The following is a 25,000-nucleotide window of genomic DNA, read 5'->3' on the forward strand; positions in this document are numbered from 1 at the left end:
CTCAATATAGGCGACTTGTTGGACACCTAATTTATTTGACTATTACTCGGCCGGATATCACCCATTCGGTCCATGTGTTAAGTAGATTCATGCATGCACCACTGAGACCACACATGGAAGCTGCCTTGCATGTATTGCGTTATTTGAAAAGCAGTTTAGGACAAGGTTTGTTTTTCCTTTCTCAAAATAATTTATCTTTGCGAGCTTTTTCTGATTCGGATTGGGTTGGTTATCCAATATCTCGTAGATCCACTATGGGTTATTGTGTTTTTCTAGGATCTTCTCTTATTTCCTGGCGGACAAAGAGGCAGAAAACTATATCTCTCTCCTCAGCAAAAGCCGAATATAGAGCCATGACAGCTACATGCTGTGAATTATCTTAGCTGCGCTCATTATTGAAAGATTTGAGAATATTGCATCCGAAGCCAGCATTGTTATATTGCGATAACACAGCCGCCTTACATATAGATAGTTGTTCATCCCGTTTTCATAGGTAAAGAACCAGACACATAGAGATAGATTGCCATTTTATTTTTGACAAAATACAAGATGGTTCAGTTGTAACCAAACATATTACCTCAACAAATCAACTTGCAGATGTGTTCACCAAGCCATTGGGAAAGGAAGCTTTCTCAACTATGATACGCAAGTTGGGAGTTCTTGACATTCACTCTCCAACTTGAGGGGGAATGTTGAGAACGGAAGGTCAATGATATCTGGCGGTTCATTGACAAATATATTATATTAGTTGTATATTTGTTTAGTTGCCTATTATACTTAGACTACCTAGAATAGATTAGCATGATTGTAAGAAATCTCTTGTATAAACCTACGTCTTCTAATTCAATAAAATCATTCAAAGGCAAATATTATTTTTCCTTCTTTACATGAGAAAGGTCGATATCAACAAGGACTCGTGCATAAAAACCGAACCTGCCTTCCTTGATCATACGATCCAACTGCTAAGGAGTTTCTACCCCTGAAGCCATCTCCATTAATAAACGTGGATGCCAATATTCAGCACTAATCCCGTAAAGTCTGATCCAAACTTGAGAGTGCGTCTGAATTTGGGTTGAGTAAGGGTTAAAATCTGGTTGCCATTCTGATAAACGAAATAATCCTTGTAGAAGAGTAGTTCCTCCTCCCCACACTCTACGTTGATCCTCTTCAGAAGAAAAGCAAATATGATGGCATAATATGCCAGTCTTTTAAAGGATTCCAAAGGGATTGGAGAGAAAGGCGTAATTGTTCAAGCTACAAGGGTTGTGATCCCTTGCGTAAAATGAGACGTCCAGGGAGACCGGTTTTGCATTTAGCCAATTATTGTTGATAAATCTCTTCATTAATCTCACAGACAACATCTTCTTTAAAGGTAGGGGTTGGCAGTTGATTGAGATTGACGCCAAGGTCTTGGAAGCTTTTGACAATAGATGCGAAGGTTTTCGGTTGAGAAGTTGTTCGGATGTCAATGGCGGGTTGGGGTTGACCACTGCAGTTACTTCATCTAAGAAAACATCCGCCATGGCCAAAAGGTAGATTAAAAACCCAGAGAGAATTAAGTGGAAGCCACATTGTTAGAGTAGTTCATCACATGAATGATACAGACCCAGCAATCTCATAGAGGCCTTTCAGTTGGTGCTCATCTAAGCGCACTTTCAGTTGACAGTAAAAAATAAGACCTGGTCCTCTTCTCTCCCTTTACAATCAATTTATAAGTAATATGAATACTGTAGTTATTACTCAACTAACATTTGTATTAATTTACCGCTGATATAATAATCAAAGACTTGTGTACTGCAATATCGTGGATATCATGGCTATTGCAATATGTCTTCATATTTATTATCATGCATAATTTTAGCATTTTTAGGTTTTTATGGTCTAAAGTGATCCGTTGCTCTCCTTGCCCTTAACAAATTTCTAAAGTTCTTACCACTTTCCCAATCTAATCATAATCTTAATTACAAAAACGATAAAAATAACAAAATTCAACATAGATGCACGAGATAATCACTTACAATGCAGATGATATTACAGGCGTGAAAAAAAAAAATTTAAAAACCGAACCAAAACCAAATTGGAAAACCGGTTTCGTTTCGGTTAGGAAAAATGACTGAATCGATTTTTCGATCCAGTTATTGATTTAGCCATTTTCAGAAACCGGTTTTAAAGACTCTTTTTTCCCCTAAGTATCCTATATCTAAAAAATCCTAATTTTACCCTTTCACCTAAATTTGATGTTGCATTTGACTGAACCGATGTCTAATTTTCTTTGTCTCGGTATTTAATTATTCATAATCCCTGAACTTACATTTTGGTAGGAGTTAATTTGGTGACAGTAGATCAAAAATCCTCAAATACCCCAAATTTTTATTAAACGTCCAGGAAGTGTGAACTCATCAGTTGTTGAAGCAGCAAATACGCATGCCCAATCTAACCCCTTTTAGTCTCAAAATACAAAAACCAGTCAAACTTCTCCAAAATAACAACATCAAAAGATTTAGACAGAAAAATTTACCACAAATGGCTAATAACATGATCCTCCTGTTAATTTTCCTGACAATGGCTCCACTATTTTCATCTGCAGCCACACCCACAAACACTTCTTCTCCGGCGAACAATCAAAACCTTCTCGTCGCCACGGAAGAGATGCAAAGGGCTAACTACTTCACCTTTGTCATGCTCCTTAAGATGTCTCAACTTGATCAAAAAATCTTAGAAAATGTCACTTTCTTCATGCCTAATGACAGAGCTTTGGCCAAAACCAATATGATTCAGGAATCCGTCTCTGATTTCTTGCTTCACCATTCGATCTCATCGGTTTTGCTTTTTGAGCATCTTCAACGTATCCCATCAGGCTCATTGATTCCAAGTTCATTTCCAGAGTACATGCTCAATATTTCCAATGGTGGGAGGAGGAATTATTTTCTCAACAATGTGAAACTCATTAGTCCTAATATTTGTACTGCAGGCTCTTCGATTCGATGCCATGGCATAGATGGTGTGTTACAATTTGAAGATAATAACACATCTCTTCCTGCTTTCTCCAACAATTCAAGTCCTGCTGTTGTGGCTGCACCTCTAGAAGCTCCGCGGCCGCAACCGACATCAGCTCCTCCGACTGAACAATATGATCAGCAGGCTCCTCCGGTGGATGACTCTAATCAGGTTCCTGCGGATGCTTCTCTTCCACCTTATGTTCACCCACAGAAATCATCAGAGTCTTCTAAAGGACTGGCTTACGGAGGATTACTTCATTTCTTTGTTACCTTTGCGACGGGGTTAATAATGGGAGTCTCTATATCGTAATTTAAGAAATTTGATTGTGCTTTGTTGATCCGTTGCAAAATTGTTCATGGGGCAACTGTTACTGATATATTGAAAATTATTATCCTAAATGTACCAAGAGTTTTACCAAATCCATGTAATTAGTTATGGCCTCTTCCTTCTACATCGCCTCTATCACCGTCACCATCTCCATCACTCATGAGGCTCTTTTCCGGTCACCACCTCCACTGCCGTCTCAACTTCCGTTTTCCGATTAACCCAGCTTCAGCCTCCCCATTTTCCCAACCAACAAACATAAAATCAAGCTAAACGTTTAAACTTTTAAATAATGAATTTATGAGTTCTCTATTCATGCCATGTGAAACTCAACTGTTTTCAATCTTGTTAATGGAGGATAAATTGAACTCATATTCATTCTGTATTTTCCGATTTGTATTTCTTAGAACAAATCTTGTCTTTTTTGTTTTATGACAAAGGAAAAACAAATGTTCATCATCAGTTTGGTTGATTCAGATTGCGATCTGTTGCTTTTCTGGTCATCCTAACTCAAAAATTTCCAATCTAATTTCCCCCCTGCAAATTTCTTCGGCTTTTCACGGAAAACAATCCCAAAAGGTTGGCCACAGTCTTTCTGGTTTTATTTTAGTTGAATCCTAAAATTTATTTTATTTTAATCCTTAGTTTTATACTATATTTTCATTTAGTCAATTTAAATTAAATTTGACATTTTGTCTCTCTTATTTGTAGATTATCATTTTGTCATACTGCCGTTGTTTTCCTTCCTCACTTTCTCTGTCTCTCTTCTTTGTGGGATCGTCATTTGATCAGACTACCGTTGTTCTCCGTCTAAGCCACCGTCCTCCTGCAGGTTTTCGGTAGCCATAAATTCGTCGGCCTTAACCTCCACGTTTTTTCAAGTGGGCCGTTCTCTGACAAGAGATCAGTAGCCATAAGTTGTCCGGTGTTGTTCTTCAATGTTTTTCCTTATTCAACCATCTGGTTTGCCAATCTTGTAGATTTTGGAGATTTAGAAGACTTAAAAATGTATCATTTCTTCTTTTCAATTTAACTAATTAGAGAATATAGAGGAATCAATTCCTGAAAGATTGATCACTCATATATATATACACTCTCATAAACCGAAAACTTAAGATGAATTTTTACAACAATTCTTAAATTAAATTAAAAGAAATCTTCAAACTCTGCTAAGAAAATTGAACTTGTAGCCACGAAAACCTCCAAATTTAATTCTAATAACGAACACTTAGTAGGCTTCTATGATCAAGAGTGGTTTTATAATCAAGAAATTTTAACAATTTTTCTTTGAAGTCACCCTCCAAACTCACCACTCCCATGTTCAATATCCCACGAGGAATATCAGAAGGTCTCCGTACATGAAACGCCATGAATCTTTGTCCAAAACCCTCACTGCAGCAGCAACTCTTAAGCATCAGATCTTCAAGCAAAATATTTTCAACACCAATTCTTTTTGTCCTTCTTGAATCTTCGAATTTGGTAAATCTCAAACACCATGCAAGATGCAGGTGTTAATAATTCTGAATCAACCAAAAAAAAAAAAAAAAAAAAAATTTATTATTAAAACTAAACCAATTAAGAAAATGCTGAATTGAGAATTGAACACAACAGAATTTTTCTGAAGCCTTTATTTTCTTTTTTTCTTCTTCACCAAGTTTGTCAACCCTTGAAGAAAGCTTGTGTTTAGAATCGATATAAGCCACTACATAGGTTTTGATCCTTGATGATTTCTTCTCTACTAGCTATTGAGCTGACACAGGATTGATCTCCAAAATAATTGTTTTAAGTGAACCCATCTTCATGAAGTGGGAGAAAATTGAAGTACGAAGAGAGATCGACAATGGAGGAAGATAATAGAACTGAGAGATATATGACGAAGAAGAGAAAGGTTCTAAGTAGTGTTTATATGAATAAGGAAACTGATTGAACATGTTGTTTTACTATCTGGATTGCATTGACTTTAATTTAGTTAATCAATAAATTCTCTTTATTTTGATAATTAATATTTCATGGCTGTATAATCTTATTCATTCCATAAAACTTAAAATTAAAAAAAAAAAACCTGACCCCATCAAAATTGATATATGCTATAATATTNAAAAAAAAAAAAAATAAAGTTTGAAATAACGCATGAACAAGCGACCAGTCAAGCACGATCTAAGTGTTCAAATCAGAAAAAAGAGTAGGAAGATGAAAATAGAATAGCAAAGTCGCAATCTAGGTGGCCATCATGGACCGGGCCTTGAGCGTGCGTGAACGATTGGCCACCAGATAGCGGCCACCACCACCAGAGCCATTTTTGTTAAATAAAATATGTATTTTTTTGTTCTTGTTCAGTTGAATTTTTTTTTGTTCGCAATCTAAGAAAGGTTTGTAACGGTAAAACTAATATTTTGGTGTCAATTCAAAATTTAAGGAACAGTTTTTTTTTTTTTTTTTTGTGGGATTGAAAATGTTAGCCAGCCTTGAAATAATTTAATAATGATACAGTAAGGATGACGTCAGTGGGCCATTCATTGTAATAAAAATAAATAAATTATTTAGCAGCCACAAATTCACTTGTGTTATCTTGAACCTATTGCAGAAGCTGATATTGACGCAGAGATGAGTTTTGGGGAAAAAATACTCACACCTTTATTGAATGCACTGTTTTCCTTTGTATACAAACTTAGTCAACTAAGCTAGTATGACCTAGAGTGCAGTAGCCAAACTGATTAACTAATAAAATAAAGTAATTACAATATTACAACTTGATTTGACTATTATACCCCTATTCCTCTAATACCCCCCCTCAAGTTGGAGGGTGGTAAAGATCAAGCACACCCAACTTGTGTAGCATGTGATAATGAAGACTCTTGCCAAGAGCTTTGGTAAGGATGTCAACCGACTGTTCTGATGAAGAAATATAAGCAGTGCTAATCAGTCCATTCTTGAGTTGCTCCCGGACTATATGACAATCAATGTCAATGTGTTTAGTCCTCTCATGGAACATCGGATTGGAAGCAATGTGATTAGCTGCTTGGTTGTCACAATGAAGAGTAACAGGGAGTATATTGGAAAAACCAAGTTCTTTTAATAGCTGAACTATCCAAATTACTTCACATACCGTGGATGCCATAGCCCTATATTCTGCCTCGGAAGAAGACTTGGGAATAGTGGCTTGACGTTTAGATTTCCAGGAGATTAGTGAAGAACCAAGAAATATACAAAATCCAGTGATAGACTTCCTTGTCATCAAACAAGAACCCCAATCAGAGTCAGTGTAGGCTGTTAAAGACAAAGCATTCACATCAGGAAAAAAAAAGTCCCAACCCTGGAGCAGATTTCACATATTTCACCACCTTAAGGGCCGCTGTCATGTGAGATTCTTTAGGTTGATGCATAAACTGGCTTAGGATACTAACTAAGTAGCTAAGATCAGGCCTGGTCATGCACAAGTACAAGAGTTTCCCAACCAATCTTTGATAAACAGCAGGATCAGTTAACAAAGGATCATTACCAACACTATCAGTGGAAAATTGATTATCATATACTGCTGAAGTGAACTTTAAATTGGGTTCCATGGGAATAACAGATGGTTTGGANTGTAGTTCTCAAGGATCCATACAGCTCGATCGACTCGATCAAGCGTTATCTAGGACATACTGACTCGCGTCATAATCGTGAAGTTCTCAAGGTTCAATACTTAAACCTTAAAAACTGGAGGGCTTCTATTATGCCCAAAAAACCAGGTTGACGTGAGCTTAAATCAGCAAAGACCAATCAGAATTCAAGAAGGTTTTCTGAATTCTGGATGCAGTCATGTCCCGCAAGGACGAGAGGGGTAAGGCCATCGTCAGTGAGGCAGTCGAACATCAGACTTATGAGTGGCTAGGAATTGTCCACCTGCTGAGGCCTTACGCGATTTAAAGATATTTCTCATGCAAACAACCAATGGGAAGCAGGTTAGGAATTGTACCATACCTACTCGCACGCAGAATCATGATTACCAGTTTGAATCCTCCAACTATAAATAGAGGGCTCTCCTCTATTTTACGAGATTGGCTTATCCACTGCTCAAAGCATATATTCTCGCTCTCTCTCCCTACATTTATTTTCTCTATTGTAGTCTAGCTCGCCGAGTGCAACCTGATTGTAATCCCTCATTAATATAATCACAGTGGACGTAGGATTCGCCTTAGAGCATTCGAACCACTTTAAAAATTGCTACCCATTCAACATCTCTTTTTATACTTCCATACCACGTATGATTTTTAAGTCCACTTAGCACTTTATACGCATGAGTTGGTGTCAAAATCCAGCATCAACAATTGTTAAACAAAGTATCTGCGTGTACAATTCTCATGAAATGCCCAATTATGTTTATTATCTACAGACTTTTCAAGACGATTTTTCCAACTCTATACCCTACTTTTTGTCTCTCACCAGTCTTATTCTTATGTGAAGATTTGGCCACCATTAGTTTATTTTATATTCATCAACTATATATTCCAGAGGCTTTAACAGTCTTCTAAACTCTGTGCCATAAACAAACTTAATGGCATACAAAGAGTACACAGTAGCATCGCCATTAGATGTTTATCCACATTTGCCACCAAATGCACATAAAGAGTATAATGTTGGAAGCTCACAGGATCATGATATGGAAGCTCATTATCACTTCAATAAAGGGGAAGCATCACCATTATTATCAGAAGTCTGTAAGTAGTTATTTTTACATGCATAGAAATAGATTTCAAAGCCATTAATTGTCTATTTCTATCTCTTCTCTCTAAGTTATGGGTACAACTTGTTAACAGTACTGATGGGATCAGTTAGTCAAAACTACCACCTACTTTTGTACCAAGCAGCAGAAAGAGGTGATTGGAAAAGTGCTAGAAATTTGGTTGGGCTGAACACAAAATTATGGACATCACGGATCACAACTCAAGGATTGACAGTACTAATGGCTGCTGCAAGAGCATGTCAATGGAAAGTCATCCATAAGTTGGTGGAACTTTAGCGCTTGCCGTGCAAGATATCAATGGATGCACAGCTCTCCACTATGTTGCCTTAGGTGGAAGCTTAAAGACTGCCAAGGCATTGGTAAGAAAAAACTCTTCGTTACAACAAATAACCAACAATGAAGGAAAAACTCCACTACTAATTTGTCTCCTGCGTCCACATAAGGAGATGGTGTGGTACCTTTCTTTGGCAACTAGAGATGTGCATCCTAGCTATCCCTATGCTAACTGTTGCAGGTTTTAATGGTAAGTATTTAGGCTCGTGTTTGGTTCAATTAAATCAACCCTAGAAATTAGGAAAAAAAGAAGCGCTTATGCAAGATGGTCTGACAATTCCTATTTTGCTGGTGTGCCATAATACATAAGAGAACATTTATGCTACCACAGGGGTACTGCATCATTTGTGCCACCTTCAATATATCATTGCTACATATTTTTTAAATTAATAACTACTAACCACATTTATTATAAAGATCCAGGAACGTAAAATATTCAAATATGACACAAATCATTGGTTAGTTTTATGAATAATGTGATATTCTAATATATTCTGGATTTTTCAATACGTAATGAGCTTATCACATCAACAGAATGAAGTAGTGAATCTGTCTCGCTTAAACATTTCATAGAAGATTAAGACATTTTCAATTGTATGATTCAACATTAATACCTTAGTGTTTTGACTACAACAGATATAACCATATATTTACTCCGTCGGTACCCTAGCTTAGCATTTGCTGCATGGAATGGATCTCATCTTCTGGTTTGGTTGTCGCAGAAACCTTCTTTCTTCCTCAGTGGAAGCGAGATTACACTCTGGGAAAGATTGATCTATAAATGTTAGTTTTCTTATCACCACTTTGTGCCCTTTTGGTTTTACCCCGTATAGATATACTTAAATCATGATTTTTCCTTTTTTGTATTTACAGTTGTTAGTGTGGACATCAGATATCCACCACATTCACCGACGCTCGATGTAGAGAATTCCCTTGGAAACACAAGAGACCTTGCAGAAATGGCTACCTCAGTACAATCAGAAAGCTTGATAGCTCAAGGCTTGTAATCTACATTCCAGTACATTCTTGTTAAGAACTTTAATATTTTATTATGTCCTGTGACAAGCTGCTTTGCTGCATTGTTATTTGTTTTTTATTCCTTCAATGGATCATGTAAAGTAATATGTATGCTGTATTTGGGGACGGACCCACCCCACTTATATATGAGTAGGGCTGGTGACCCTACTTTAGAAAAAAAAAAAAATTATTTAATCTGATTTGATTTTTTATTAATATTTTTAGATTTGATACTATTCATTTAATTTTAAATTTGCTTCCATAATGTTAATTTGTGAGTTCGTCTCTTAACTATATTTATTCTATATTTCATCGACACAAGAAACTATATCTCTAATTATCTTATTGTTCCATTTCAGTGCTTCATTCTCTCAAACTATTACTTGGGAAAGCCATTGAAAAGCTTAGTAAGTAACCATACATTGATAATTAACAGTAAAACGTAAGTACAACCGCAATAGCTTTGACATTTTTATTGATTTTCACTTGCAGTACCCCAAGTAAAACGGGTTCGAGATGACAAGTTGCAACACATATGTGCTATTGAACTCGTAAATCATGTTTGCAAACAGCTAAATGTCAACATGAACTTATTCGTTAAAAATGTCATGTACTCCGCCACAATATATATCAGGGATTGTTGAAATCGTGAGCACCTGTCTTCAACAATTTTCCAGATCTGATTTTCGAGACAGTAGCAAATAAACGGAACATCTTGCATGTTGCAATTGAATGCCGGCAAGATAAGATATTCAATCTAATAAACGAGATGCCTTTGATCAGCACATTATTGGTTAATGCCTCAGATGGAACACAAAACAACATCTTACACCTGACAGCAAAATTGGCACCTTCTTCTCAACTTTTATCAATTTCTGGTACTGCTCTACAAATGCAAAGAGAGTTGCAATGGTTTAAGGTCATGATCCAATAACTTTATTTTAAGTATATGTAATTGTAAAACATGATTATTGTTTGCATATATGATTATTTTTACTCTTTTTACGCGGTTGAGGAAGAAATTATTTAGGATAACTCTCACAACCCGATGGATCCGGTGAGACTGTGGTCTAATATATACGTAAACAATGTCACGCCACATTATGTGCCATTTTTGTTTTTTTTTTTGTTTTTTGTTTTTTTCATCTTCTTACCAGTGATTGATAGATAGTTACATTTCATTATGTCAAGAAAACATTACTATAAGAGGTGGTTTGTGAAAATCAATAAACTGATCTTACAAAGAAGTCTCAAATAGCTTACAAAGGTTGGGATAGGAAAAACAAAGAAAAACGGAAAAAGAGAAAGAGAGAGAGAGAGAACTGATGAAGATGAAAGGTGTTGGAGGTTAACTTTGTTGCACTCCTTTGTAGACGTCTTTGGAAGACTAGCAATGCTTGAAAATTAACAATATGTGTCTTTGTTTATTGGACATAAAACTCATACATCAGCCAAGGAGGTAATGAGATTTCTATATTAGTATTAAGTTGCTCTCAAAATTATATTAACAAGTGATATAAGAGCTCATTGATTCATAGTGAGTAATCTTTTCATAATTTGACATTTAGTTTTGATATTTACTAGGGAGCTGGAAAAATTAATTTTCCCTACCTTAGAGAAGGACAAATGCAGATGGTTTAAAACAGCTGAAATGTCTTTTCTGGAAGATTTCCTCCTAACAGTACTATAAGAGGGTTTAGGGTTAGGGTTTTTGTTTATGTGTACTTGCGAAAGATGGCGAGGGTTTCCAATCCAATTATATATGGTCTCTATTCGGTACAAAGATTTGCTAAGTTGCAACTTCCGTTGTCATTGATATGGGCCAATCAACGTATTGATCTGGTATGTTCGTTAAAATAGTTGGTAATGTATAGAAACTGATGATGTTGATTTTCAAAAGCAGTTTGACATCCTAAGGACCAATTAATGTGCCATCTATTAAGTATTATCTATGATGCGATTTTTGGAGGTGGTTATTGAGATTAGCATGAAAAATACTTATGTGGATAGGTATTTATACAACTATTTTGTATATGATGTAAATATTTGCGTATTGATGAGTTTATAAGAATAACATAGGGGCTGAGACCAAGTAGTGGTAGAACCCGAACGGAATTCGGAACCCAAACCAGAACACGCACGGCGGGTAGGTTCCAGTTCCAATTTTTGAAACCAACATGTGCTGATCCAGTGTCTAATTCTCTAATGTGGAGGAACGGGAACCGGAAAACCTAGTGATGAGAACTAGAAGGGGTACGATTTGGAATCTACTTGGAAACCGAGGACGGTAACCAAATTAGAACTGTCTTGGAACTAGGTGGGAGACACAGGATGGAACTTGCATTGGAACCTGAGACGTAATGAAATATCGTAAACCAATGTTGGGGGTTAGCTAATTTACATAAAAATTGAAAAATGGGACTGCAGGTGTTTTAACTGTTATATAAAAAATTAAATTTTTACAAAATCTAATTAAAATATATATCAATCATACATTATAAACTTCACCATATAAAAAACTTTAATACATTATAATTAAACCTAATCAAATTATAAAGTAATACTTATATAATATATATAGAATATCTATAACTAATTTTATATAGATAAAACTTTAATAATGTATAATATTAAGTTTTTGATTAATTATTAATTAATTATAATAAATTGGAAATTATGATCATTAGAAAAGTGTTAATGCATTAAAAGAATTGTTTTGAATGAAAATAATATATGTTGATTGATAATTTTAGTTATTTACTTCAATTATCAAGTTTTAAGTATATTTATGAAATAGTAATTAAAGAATTATATATGATAAATTGATAAACATATGTATATATATTATAGTCAATATGATTAATTATTACATAAATTTATAAACATTACATTTAAATATTAGTAATCTACTACATTAGTAGTTAGTGCATTATAAATTAAATTATTAGAGGAAATGTAATTAAGTATAAAATACATGATAGATTGATAGGATGATTACTAATTAATTATAAATTACATTATAAAACATTACAATTACTTCATAGTATATTACTTTAATTAAAGGATTACAAATTTAATTAATTATAACATTACATATAGATTATAGATGATTACTTAAATTAATTGTAACTTACATTATAAACATGTAAATTTACTACATTAGTACATTACTAATGTAAGAATTAAAATTTAATTATTTATAACATTCATTATAGATTATAGTATGATACTTAATTATAACAATTACATTTAGACTTATCAGTATAGTTACTTAATACTAACAGTACAATAGATTTCAGTATGATACTAATTAGTGTACATTACATTATTTTAAACATTAGTAATTATTAATTAGTACATTGCTTAATTAAAGATTACCAACTTCATTAATATAACATATACATTATACGGATTTACTAGTATGATTACTTAATTAATATAAGCCTACCCATAAAACATACTATTATTTCAGTAGTATATTACTAATTAAATGATTACAAATTGAATTAATTATAACATTACATTATAGATTTAGTATGATGACTTAAATTAAATGTAAACATTACATTATCAAACATTATAATTTATAATTTAGTCACATTACTTAATTAAATAATACAAGTTAATTAATTATTAAAATTTACATTATAGATTTATAGTATCGTAACTTATATTATAACATTACATTATACGAGTTATAGTTATGATACTAACTTAATTGACATACTTATAAACATTAGTAATTGTGCTATTACGTACATACTTAATAAATGATTACAAATTTAATTAAATTACTAACATTAATTATAGTTAAATGATATACGAATTATTATAACCATTGTCTATTAAACTTAGTAACTTACTACATAGTATATTATTAATTAATAATTAGAAATGTTAATAATTATAATATTCATTATAGATTTATAGGATGTATGATTATAATAATTATAAACATACAAATATAAAACTATTGGTAAACTTACTACATTGTACATTACTTAATTAAATGATTAAAAATTGAATAATTATAACAATATATTATGATTTATAGTACTGGATACTTAATTAATATTAATATTACATTATAAATATCAGTTAATGTTACTACATTGTACATGTATGTAAGTGAAATGATTACAAATTTAATTAATTAAAATTACATATAGATTTGTGTATGATTACGAATTAAATTATAAAATTATATTATAAACATTAGTAATATACATTAGTACATTATTTGATAAAATGATTATAAATTTAATTAATGATAAATACATTATACGATTATAGTATGATCTTATGATTAATTATAAACATTATAATTATAAATTGTATCAATGATTGAATCAAGTGTACCTAAGATTAGGGGATCTCTCAGCACATCGCACAAGAATGAATGGTAATCAAAGGTGAAACACTAAATGCAATTTTTTAATTTATAGGGGGGTATTTGTAAACTTTTAAGGTATTTTGTCATTTTTGTTTTTAAACTAATAGGGGGTACTTGATTTTTTATAGGGTACCAAGGCTAAGGAACGGAAACTTGTATTTCCATTCCCTGAGATTTATAATTGGAATCTGGAATGTTCCGATTACGTTTCTTTTGTTGGGAACCTGCACTGTGCGATTATGGTTTGGTTCTCCAAAATTGCAAGGTCACTTGGAAAACGATTACCTAAGAATAATACTACACATAAATTTCGTATACAAAGTTTTTCGTCCAGGTGGTCGTGCGACTGTTCAGCCACCACGCCGTAGTGACTTTGGTGAGTGAGTGGGGGATTTTTGTTAAAAATTTAACATTTATTGAGCTAGAGGTGTTTTAGCACAAATACTCAAAGGTAGGGTGGGTTCAAAAATAATTCAAAATATATTAATATAACACTACCTTACAATTTATCCAACAAGACCAGGCGCACAACGCCCACAGATCTAGCCGTTGACGACCATTGATATGTCAGAAATGATCATAAGAGATATAATGTTAACGGTCAGATCTACGGACTATTAGTCGTTTATGACCATTTGATGATGGCTGGAAACATCAATCGGTGCATGACTAGCTAGATTAGTCGATAGTGTGCATTTCGAGTACGATACGATGTGTGGATCAGTTGGATTGAGGTTGACGAATGGGGGTTATTTGTTAAATAAAGTTTGATATGAAGCTCTGGTGTTTTTAAGAAAATTTCAATGTAGGGGGTTAAATGAAAGTGTTCAAAAAATATAATAAAAATAATTATTCTATATAATATTAAAAAATGAGAGCAATTGTAATATCTATAAACATACCCATCATTTATAGGCTAATATAACCAAACATATTTCATTAAACATTATATATTTAATTAATTAACATTCCATAAATAATACCAACATTACATGAACCAAAAACACACTAAAAATAAACGTTATGATTGAACATATTGGCCCCAAATGAACATTGTAACCCCAAACATTCAGGTAAATAATCCCCATAGTTCTAAAAAACACAACACAACACCCATTTATAGATTAAGGCGTAAAGTAGCAAGAGTAGGCATTAACGTAATTTCCCAGACTCAATAAATACTATACAAATTAAACACAACTAAAAGTTAATCAAATTTGAAACCACAACATAATAAATAAAAAAAAGCTCAAAGTTTGAATTAAACGCACAAACAAGACGACCAGTCAAGGCACGATCTAGGTGTTCAAATCAAAAAAAGAGTAGGAAGCTGAAAAATAGAATAGCAAAGACGCATCCAGGTGGCCATTCATGGATGGGTTCTGAGGTGAGCGATTGGCCAACAGATAGCGGCCACACCACCAGAGCCATTTTGTTAAATAAAATATGTATTTTTGTTTCTTGTTCAGTTGAATTTTTTTTTTGGTTCGCAATCTAAGAAAACTGTAGGGGGACATTCACGGTCCTTGCATTTTCCGGACGAAACCAGAACCAAAACCGTATAGTGCATATCCAAAAAAAAGGAATCAGAACCAAACTGCACAATGCAGGTTCCTAAATTCAAGGACCACACCTAAAATGCAAGTTCCGGTTCCCTTCCGGCATACCTATAAAAAATTAATTACCCCCTATTAGTTCGAAAAATGACCAAAAAATACCTAAAAGTTACAAATACACCCCTACAAATTTGATCATAAATTGAGTAATGTTATAAGTAATAGTAATGCTGCGTAATTAATTAGTAATTATTAAATTATAACTGGAATGATAATTAATTAAGTATTATTAAATTATAATGTAAGTTCTAATAATTAAGTGGATATACTATAATATAATGTTATCAATACTATAATTATTTAAGTAGTTATTAACAAATGTACAGTGTTATCATTACATTAAATTTCTAATAATTTAATAATATACTTGATGTTTACATGTTTAATTAATATCATAATAATATAGATGAGTAACATGTTAATTGGTAATGTTATAATTAATAAGTGATCATCTTACAATGAAATTGTACAGGTATACAATTAAAATAAGTGATCATAATACAATATAATTGTATGTTATAATATTTAGTAATATACTATTTAATTATAATGTAATATTTCAACTTAATTAAATTTTTAATAATTAATTAAGTATTGTATACATTGTTATAATAGAATGTTATAAATTGATTAACTTAATCTACTATAATTATAATGTATGTTTTTTTAATTAAAAATTACTAATCATTTAATTAGATTATGTAATTAGTAAATATAATGTTTATAATAATGTCATAATCAAATTACGTAATTCATTATATATTTTAATTATGTACTGGTTTTATTAAATTTATGCATATCTATAATAGTCACTAGGTATGTTATAATGAATTAAATAATCCCATAACTATAAATCTTAATTAATATTATAATTACTTAAAATTCTAATCATTTAATCTATTACTAATGTTAATTAATGGAAATGTTATAATTATTAAGTAATCATATTAATAGTATTAGGAAATGTATAATAATTAAATTTGTAATTGTTAATTAAGTAATGGATAAATATGATAAATTACTAATATTATATGTATGTATAAATTCATAACTAATTATGTAATCATTAACTATGTAATAACTATAATAAATAAGGGATCATAACTAGATGGTAAATACATATAATGTTATGTAATAATTGAGTATATTAACTATAATATAATGTTAATTAATGTTTTTAAGGTAATATGTATAATTAATTAAATTTTCAAGTCATTTTAATTTAAGTATTGTGCATGTTTATGTGGGAAATTGTAAGACTAAGTGTTTATAATATAATATTATAAAACTCATAATCAATTAGTAATTATTTAAGTTAGTAAGGTTATAATTAATTTGTGATCGACTATAAATGTAAATGTGTACTAGGAATTAACTATTAGTAACAGATTATAGAATCTTTAATGTAATATTATAATTAATTAAAAATTTTTAACATTTAATTAGTAATGTAATAAATAATACTGTAGTGAATTATAATGTTCTAATAAAGTAAGTTATAAAGTTTAACCGAAACTAATAAGTTAATCATTTACTATGAATAAAATTAATAAATGATCATGATATGAAGTAAGTAATAATGTTATAATTTAATTAAGTAATTATTTAACTATAAGTAATATTAATTAATTAAAATTTCTAATCATTTATTTTCAGTAATAATAATCATTGTATAATGTAATATTATAATAATGTTATAATATAATGTCATAACAATTAAAGTAATCATCTAAGTATGATAATGTTATATTAATTATTAATAAACTAAGCTCATACTATAATGAATATTGAAATTTGTTACAATGGAATTAAATAACATACCATAAATCTTTATATATAGTATAATTAATTTGTTATAATAGACATATTATAATTAATTACAGAATCATAATTATAATAGTAATTACAATGTAATTACGTAATCGATAACGTAAATTATAATGATAATGTTGTAATTAATTAAATTTCTAATAGTAATTAATTATTATGTTACATGTAATGTTTATGTAATAAATTAGTAATTCACTAATAATTTTAATATATGTCAATAATCAATTAAAGTAACATTTAATGAGTAATGTTAAATTAACTACTATGGATTACTATAATGTAATGTATAGGTGAACTTAAGTAATTCATACTATAAATTTTTATGTAATGCTATCTTAATAAAATTTAACATTTAAATTAAGTTTGTACTCATGTTTAGAATGAAATGTTATAATTGATTAAGTAATTATGACTAAAATCTATAATGTAATGTTATAATTAATTAAATTCTACTTATTTAATTCAAGTAATAACTTAAATGTATAAACTTATAACGGTCAATAATTAAGGTAGCAATCAATTAATATACTATAAAATCAATTAAGTATGTTATAAAATTTTATAAAAATTAAACTTAAAGTAAATCATTTAAACTATAATGTAATGTTATAAACTTATAAGTTGATTAAGTTGATATTTACTAGTTAATTAAATTTATTAATGTTATCAATTGTATTTAGATAATTAATTAATTACTAATGTAATCTAGAATAATTAGAAACGTTGATTAATTGACAGTAAATAACTAAAATATCTATATATCAATCAAAATATACTATTTTTGCAAAAATAGTGTTCTTTAATAATAGCTTAAAATTAAAACACTTTTAATTGGATCATAATTCCAACTATTCACTTAAAATCAAAACTTAATATGTATATTAAAGTTTTAATTGGTTTAGTTATAGTAATAAGTATAATTGTATTAGTAGATTTATTTATCGTAGGTTATTCTAAAATTTAACTTTTTTTTTATTTTAATTTTTTTATATGTAAAAATAATAGAAACCACCCATTATTCACATTCACAAATTTCAGTGTAGTCCCGGTTCCAAATATAGGTTCCAAAAAGTCGGTTCAACGGGGTACAATTATAGTTCCAAAAAGGGTACCCTTTTAGGTTCTTTTTAAGGGTCCCACGGTTCCTCAATGTAAGAGATCGGAACCGGAACCGCCACAGTATCGTTCCAATAAAAATTGGAACGGCACTACCCGCACAATACTGATTCGGATAGGTTTCAGTTTAGTTCGGTGTCTATCCCAGATTCTGGTTCTTCCGCTACCTGTAATCTCCTAAAGAAAGGTAGTTGTAATGGTAAAATATTGCTCCCGAGCTCACCCCTATAAGAAAGGGTGTGTAATGGTTGTAAAACCAATATTTTGGCGTGTCAATTCAAATTTAAGGGACCGTTTTTTTTTTTTTGGGTTGGGGGGGGAGGGGCGGGGGGGGGGGGGGGGGGCGGGGGATTGAAAAATGTTAGCAAGCCTGAAATATTAATATAATACCAATACGGATTGACGTCAGTGGGCCATTCATTGTAATAAAAGAAATAAACTTATTTAGCAGCCACAAATTACTTGTGTATCTTGAACCCCCTATTGCAGAAGCTGAGTAATTGACGCAGAGATGAGTTGTGGGGGAAAAAAATACTCACACCTTATTGAATGCAGTTTGTCTTTGGTTACAAAACTATTCAACTAAGCTAGTATGACCTAGAGTGCAGTAGCCAAATGATTAATAATAAAATAAAGTAAGTACAAACTTACAACTTGATTTGGATATTATATCCCTATGGCCTCTAATCCCCCCCTCAGTTGGAGGGTGGTAAGATCAAGCACACCAACTTGTGTAGCATGGATAATGAAGATCTTGCAAGAGCTTGGTAAGGATGTCAACGGCGCTGTGATGATGAAAATATAAGCATGCTAATCAGTTTCCCATTCGATGTGCTCACCGGACTATAGACAACAAAGTCAACGGTTTATGTCCTCTCATGGAACATCGATTGGAAGCAATTGATAGCTGCTGTGGTTGTCACAATTGAAGAGTAACAGGGAGAATTGGAAAAACCAAGTTCTTTGTAATAGCTGAAACTATCCAAATTACTTCACATACCGGGATGCATAGACCCTATATTCTCCTCGGAAGAAGACTTGGGAATAGGGCTTGACGTTTAGATTCCAGGACGACTTAGTGAAGAAACCAAGCAATATACAAAACCAGTGATAGACTTCTTGTCACAACAAGAACCCAATCAGAGTCAGTGTGGCTGTTAAAGACAAAGCATTCACATAGCGAAAAAAAAGTCCCAACCCTGGGAGCAGATTTACATATTTGCACCACCTGTAAGGGCGCGTCTTGTCATGGAGATTCTTAGGTTGATGCATAAACTGGCTGTAGGAATAACTAACTAAGTAGCTAAGCAGGGAAGGCGGTCATAATCACAAGTACAAGGTTCTCCAACCAATCTTTGATTAAACAGCAGGATTCAGTAAAAAAGGATTCATTACCAACACTATCAGGAAAATTGATTAGATCATATGTGAAGTGAAACTTTAAATTGGGTTAATGGGATATACAGATGGTTTGGAAACGGGACCAACACTAAATTTCTCGCAATAAGCTCTAGTGCATATTTCTCTGACCATAGGTAATGCCCTTAGAAGATTAGCCACTTCAAATCTAAAAAATACCTCAACATGCCAAATCTTCAGCTAAATCCGGAGTGGTAACAATTGCTTGTTTAAAGATTCATATCATGGGTAGTTCCAGTATACAATATCATCTTACATACACTAACAACATGACAATGTGGATTTGCCTCTTAAGAATAGAGAATAATCTGATTGGAACTGTTGGAGTCCACATCCCAAAGAGCTATGTGGTTAACTTGTATCCAGCGCAGAAGACTTGTTACACCCATAAAAGGATTGTTGAAGCCTACACACAAGATCTCCCCCTTTTATTTCGGAAATCCTTGAGGCAATGTCATATAAGTCTCCTCTTGCAAATCCCTTGCAAGAAAAGCATTATCGACATCAAGTGATAAGGAGCGGCCAATTATGCATTGAAGGTAAGGCCAAAAACTGTTACTAATGATGTAACCATTTTCAAATCGGAGAAAATGTTTCTATATCAATCCCAACGTGTGGTGTCCCTTTGGCAACCAAAACAAGCCTATATCTGTCCACAGTAATCGCCTTATACTTAAGTTTATACACCCCATTACACCAAGCGAACCTGCAGGAGGCCAAAGGCTACTAAAGCCAGGTACTGGTTAGCTATAAAGGCTTGGATTCTGTTTCCTAGCATCTATCCCATATTGATCCTTAGAAGCTTGAAGAAAATCGTGGGGGTTCAACCAAAGATAGATTGGACAAAAAGCTGGTATGCAATAGGAGACATTATCTAGGAGGACAAAATTGTGATAGGATACTTGGAAAAATTGGCTGTAGGAGTACGTTTAAGTGTAGGGCAAATAAAGTCTTGTGGCATATAGAGGTTGTGTGTGTCTGTTGGATTTTCGAAGGATAGGAGGTGAACGCAGCAGTAGAAATTTCAGGTGAAGAGGAACGAACCTGAGGGGGTTGAATCAAGGAAGAAATGGACTAGAACAGGAGCTGTAGAATCTGGACGCTAGAATAGGGGAACGGTTTCTGTAGAAGGAATGAATGCGTGAGTCTATAATTAAGACAAATCGAATTAATGGAAGAAAGGAAACCTGGGATGGCTTAGACAAGGCAAAAGGAACAAGGTTTCTAGAAAACAGCATTCCTGGTCAAAGACAGAACTGTGAAGATAAGTTGTAAGAAAGCATATCCCTTTGTTGTGTGAGAGAATAACCCAGAAAACTGATGGAATAGTCTAAGATGCAACTTGTCTTTTGAAGGAAAGAAATGTGCATAGGCAAGGATCCAAAAACTTTAAATGATCCCACGGAAGGAGGTTAGCAAAGAATGTTTCAAACAGGAGAAAGACGTAAGAACAATGGTGGAAGTCTATTGATTATAGACCAGCAAGTTGCACACAATAGCCCAAAAAGGAAGTAGGTATATAGAATGAATTTTTAAGCTCTGCAATTTAATATGTGCCTGTGTTTCACTCTTAACAATACCATTTGGTGAAGGGGAATGAAGCACAGAGCTTTGATGAATAATCCCTGGCTACTCAAAGACCATGACAATCTTGTTGAAGGACTCTAAACCATTATCACGTCACTGCATTTGGGAAATCAAGTGGATACTGTGTATCGACCATTTTAAGGAAGTGTTTTATGGTAGAAAAAACGTTTCCAGACGTGAATTGCATGAGAAACAACAAAGCACCATAGAGTGGTCATCACTATGGTAAGGAACTATCGGGGCATTACCATGCGTGGGAGTTTGTGACGGCCCAGACATCCAATGCAACAAAACAAAGTTGTGCTATGTGTGGATATTACATGGGGAAAAGGTATCCTGGTCTGTTTGCCAAAGGGCAGATAGGAAATGCAGGACAAGATGTTCAGTTTGCACATTAGAATAGACAATTTAGGAGGCATGAGAGGGCAAAGTTGCATAAGAGACATGCCCTCTAACCTTTGATGCCATAGTGCAAAATGTGAGAGTACAGAATTGACACAAACGAAAATAGGTAGTTTTATTCATATGTGAGCTAAAAAGATACAACTTGGTGGATGAAATGCGTATACTACAAACAGAACTATTGATTGCCTAAGGCTGATACAATAGATGAAATTTTGAACTTTGGAGTCATACAAAGTAAAGACCGTAATATGATTACCATCCCTTCAATGCCATTGCAAAGATCTGAGTGAGGCAAAAATCAGGAGTAGACAGTGACCAAACAATTGGTAGAAGCCAGTGAACGTTTTGAAACTGAATAGTAAAATTGTGATGAAAATCTGGGAACATATAAAAACGTTTGACAAGGTATGTTATTGTTCCGCATAACAGATCTACAATTCTTACATATAGGTTGTTGTCCATTGGTCAAACTGACAAGGTATCTAGAGGTATGTCAAAAGCATAAGGAAACTTCCCCCAACATAGAACAATTAAAAGTCAATGTGAAATCAATCGGTCCAGTTATCACGAGACCAGTTATCATTATCAAAATAAGGAGAACAAGGCAAATGATACTTGCAAGATAGCCAGCAGGAGGAGAAACATTTTCTTTTGCCAGTAGCTGGAGTAGTGATTGTGACTGGGTCTGATAGTCAGAAACGTGGACCAATTGATTGCCCCGAGTTTCAAATTGACAACATCCGGTGATTCAAAGACTGAACTTGATAGCAGAAGTTTTATTAGAATTCTTCCCCCTTTGTGGGAACTGGAAAATCAGGTGGGATACCCATTCAAACTGGTAGCATCTCCATTTTGTGTCAGGAAATATGACAAAACTCACACTAAGTACGGTTGTTTTTCCCCTATATTTTTGCCCGACTTTGATTTTGCCACTTCCAGTATGATGCATATAAAGTGCAAGTAGCACTTTGAATTCAGAGTTCATTTTCCAGCACAAAACTTTCGGCCTCTCGTCTGATTACTACTAAGTAGCCTGTTTAAACTTCGGTAAGGGACTTCATAAAGCAAGATTTGACTTGATACCATGAGAGGATTCATTCAAATACCATTAGGAATGCCAAATACTTGCTGGTTTCAAGTGTCTAGATACAGCGTTAGCGAAACACTATCAGAAACCAAAGATCACGCCATCACCACAACGATTTTTTTGACTATGGAGTAGATTAGCCACAGTATTGGCTACTTGTGTTAGGTAGCAATTCCAGATTTGAAGCCCATAAACTCTAGTTCAACTCATTTTGTGATATGCTCCTTCAATCCTACCATACCTGAGCAAGCACTGGCGAGTAAACAATTCATAAACATTTCTTAGAAAACTGAATTGAAGATCCAGGCAGAACATGTATGCACACCTCCCACTGTGGATCAAGCCGAGAGTGTATCGATGATTTGGTGCAGTGCCATTAACAAAAACCTAATGTTCTTGGCACAAAGAGATACCATCAATGCTCGACTCTAGATATTGTTTTTTTTTTTTTTTTTTTAGTTTTCCATCCCGGATGAGCTGCTAGAAACCAGGACAGAAACCTGGTGTATTGATGATGTACATACAGGCGGTGAGTTGGAATCAATTGAGGAACCAATTAATTCCTCTGTCGAATTGCCATGACAGCTTCTAGATCAAAGAATTCGAGCTTTGATCAAACTGAAAGAAAAAATGAAATCGAAACGAAAGACATAATTCGAAGAAAGATGTAAGCCTTAGTCGCACTCTCTTGAACCACAAAAGAAGGTTTAAAGCGGCTTGATTTACTGATCAAGAAGCGAAGATTTCGCTAACTATGACACCATATTGCAGAAACTGAATTGCGGAAGAGATGAGTTTTGGGGGAAAAAATACTCACACTTTATTGAATGCACTGTTTCCTTTATATACAAACTTAGTCAACTAAGCTAGCTGAGCTAGAGTGCAGTAGCCAAACTGATAACTATAAAAAAAGTAAGTACAATATTACAACTTGATTTGTATTATAGACCCTATCCACTCATAGAACCCATATATTCCAGTCCATTTGGGTCTATTGTTTCAATTCTATATTTCAATCTTATTCCCAAAATAATTATGTATTTAATTATTTAAGAATATTGATTATATATGTTTTAATTATTTTAGACATTTAAGTTTATTAATTGTAATAAATATAAAAAAAAAATTTAAAAATTAACAAAATATCCTCACACACATCCTATAGTGGTCAGATTCCGACAATCATCACAATTGGTAATCAGAATCTATCACAAGACCTACAAACAATCGAAATGATACGAAAATTATCAACTATCCCTTTTCGACCGTCAGATGAAGTGTATTTATGTTTAGATATGTGAAGATTACAAGATTAAAGAAAAATACAATATGCATTTAAAAAAAATAAGCTAGAATCTTAATTCGGCTGTACACCTAATTGCGTTATTGGAAAGTGTAAGTCTGCTCGCTGCAGTGTAACGTTTTAGCCCATTAATTTAATTTTTTCATCACGTTTTCATCAACACGTTCAACATTAAAGTTAATGTGCACATGAGGCCCGTGCTTACTGCCCCCAACAAACTTATATAAATGCCATTAGCATTAATAATGGGAATATTGGTCTCCATTTTCACTTGCAAAATAGAGCTCTTCCCGTTCTTATACTTCTCAACATCAGCTCTTCTTTCTCCGAAGCCCATGAACTCACTGCTACTAAATTCTTTCCCAGTTCAAGCACAGTATAAAATGAAGGAAAAACTGGGATTCTAATGGAAATTGCAGGGTGACACTTGTAAGAATGGCATTGGCATTCTTGAGTTTCTTCGGGGAAGAACTATTTCGTTACTGGTGCACTGGTTTCCTAGGCAAAGGTAAACCACAAGGCTCTATGGGTATATACATTTTGAACAAAACTCTTGCATGGCATAGTATATAGTCATGTGCTTAATTAAATACAATAAATTAATCTACACGATATCTTTTTAATTGTAAATATATCAAGCTTTCATGAAAAACATTAAATAAGCCATGTAATTCATTTATTTAAAAAAAATTATTAGTCTGTGTCATTTATCCGTCATCAAAATCTGGTGACCGAAAAGTTTGTCAGATGTTTGTGGGAGTGATATTTGTATTAAAATGATTGTCACTAAACAATCTATATGAGCGTTGTGATATTTAGATATATATATAAAATATGTTAAATT

General features: G+C 32.9%; 1 protein-coding gene and 1 pseudogene across 1 annotated transcript; both read left to right on the forward strand.

Moving 5' to 3' along the window:
* The first annotated feature begins 2,562 nt into the window (after positions 1-2,562).
* On the forward strand, positions 2,563-3,309 carry LOC116106422 (FAS1 domain-containing protein SELMODRAFT_448915-like). Its single transcript, XM_031392790.1, has one exon. The coding sequence runs from the start codon at positions 2,563-2,565 to the stop codon at positions 3,307-3,309; it is 747 nt and encodes a 248-aa protein (XP_031248650.1).
* A 7,825-nt stretch (positions 3,310-11,134) lies between these two features.
* Positions 11,135-25,000, forward strand: part of LOC116106423 — a 17,799-nt pseudogene continuing 3,933 nt past the window's right edge.

The sequence above is a fragment of the Pistacia vera genome, unplaced genomic scaffold (assembly GCF_008641045.1).
Source record: "Pistacia vera cultivar Batoury unplaced genomic scaffold, PisVer_v2 Contig514, whole genome shotgun sequence".
NCBI lineage: Eukaryota > Viridiplantae > Streptophyta > Magnoliopsida > Sapindales > Anacardiaceae > Pistacia > Pistacia vera.

Bases quoted from the DNA above. Each gene is read 5' to 3' on its own strand.
- LOC116106422 (XM_031392790.1), top strand. From the start codon at position 2,563: ATGGCTCCACTATTTTCATCTGCAGCCACACCCACAAACACTTCTTCT.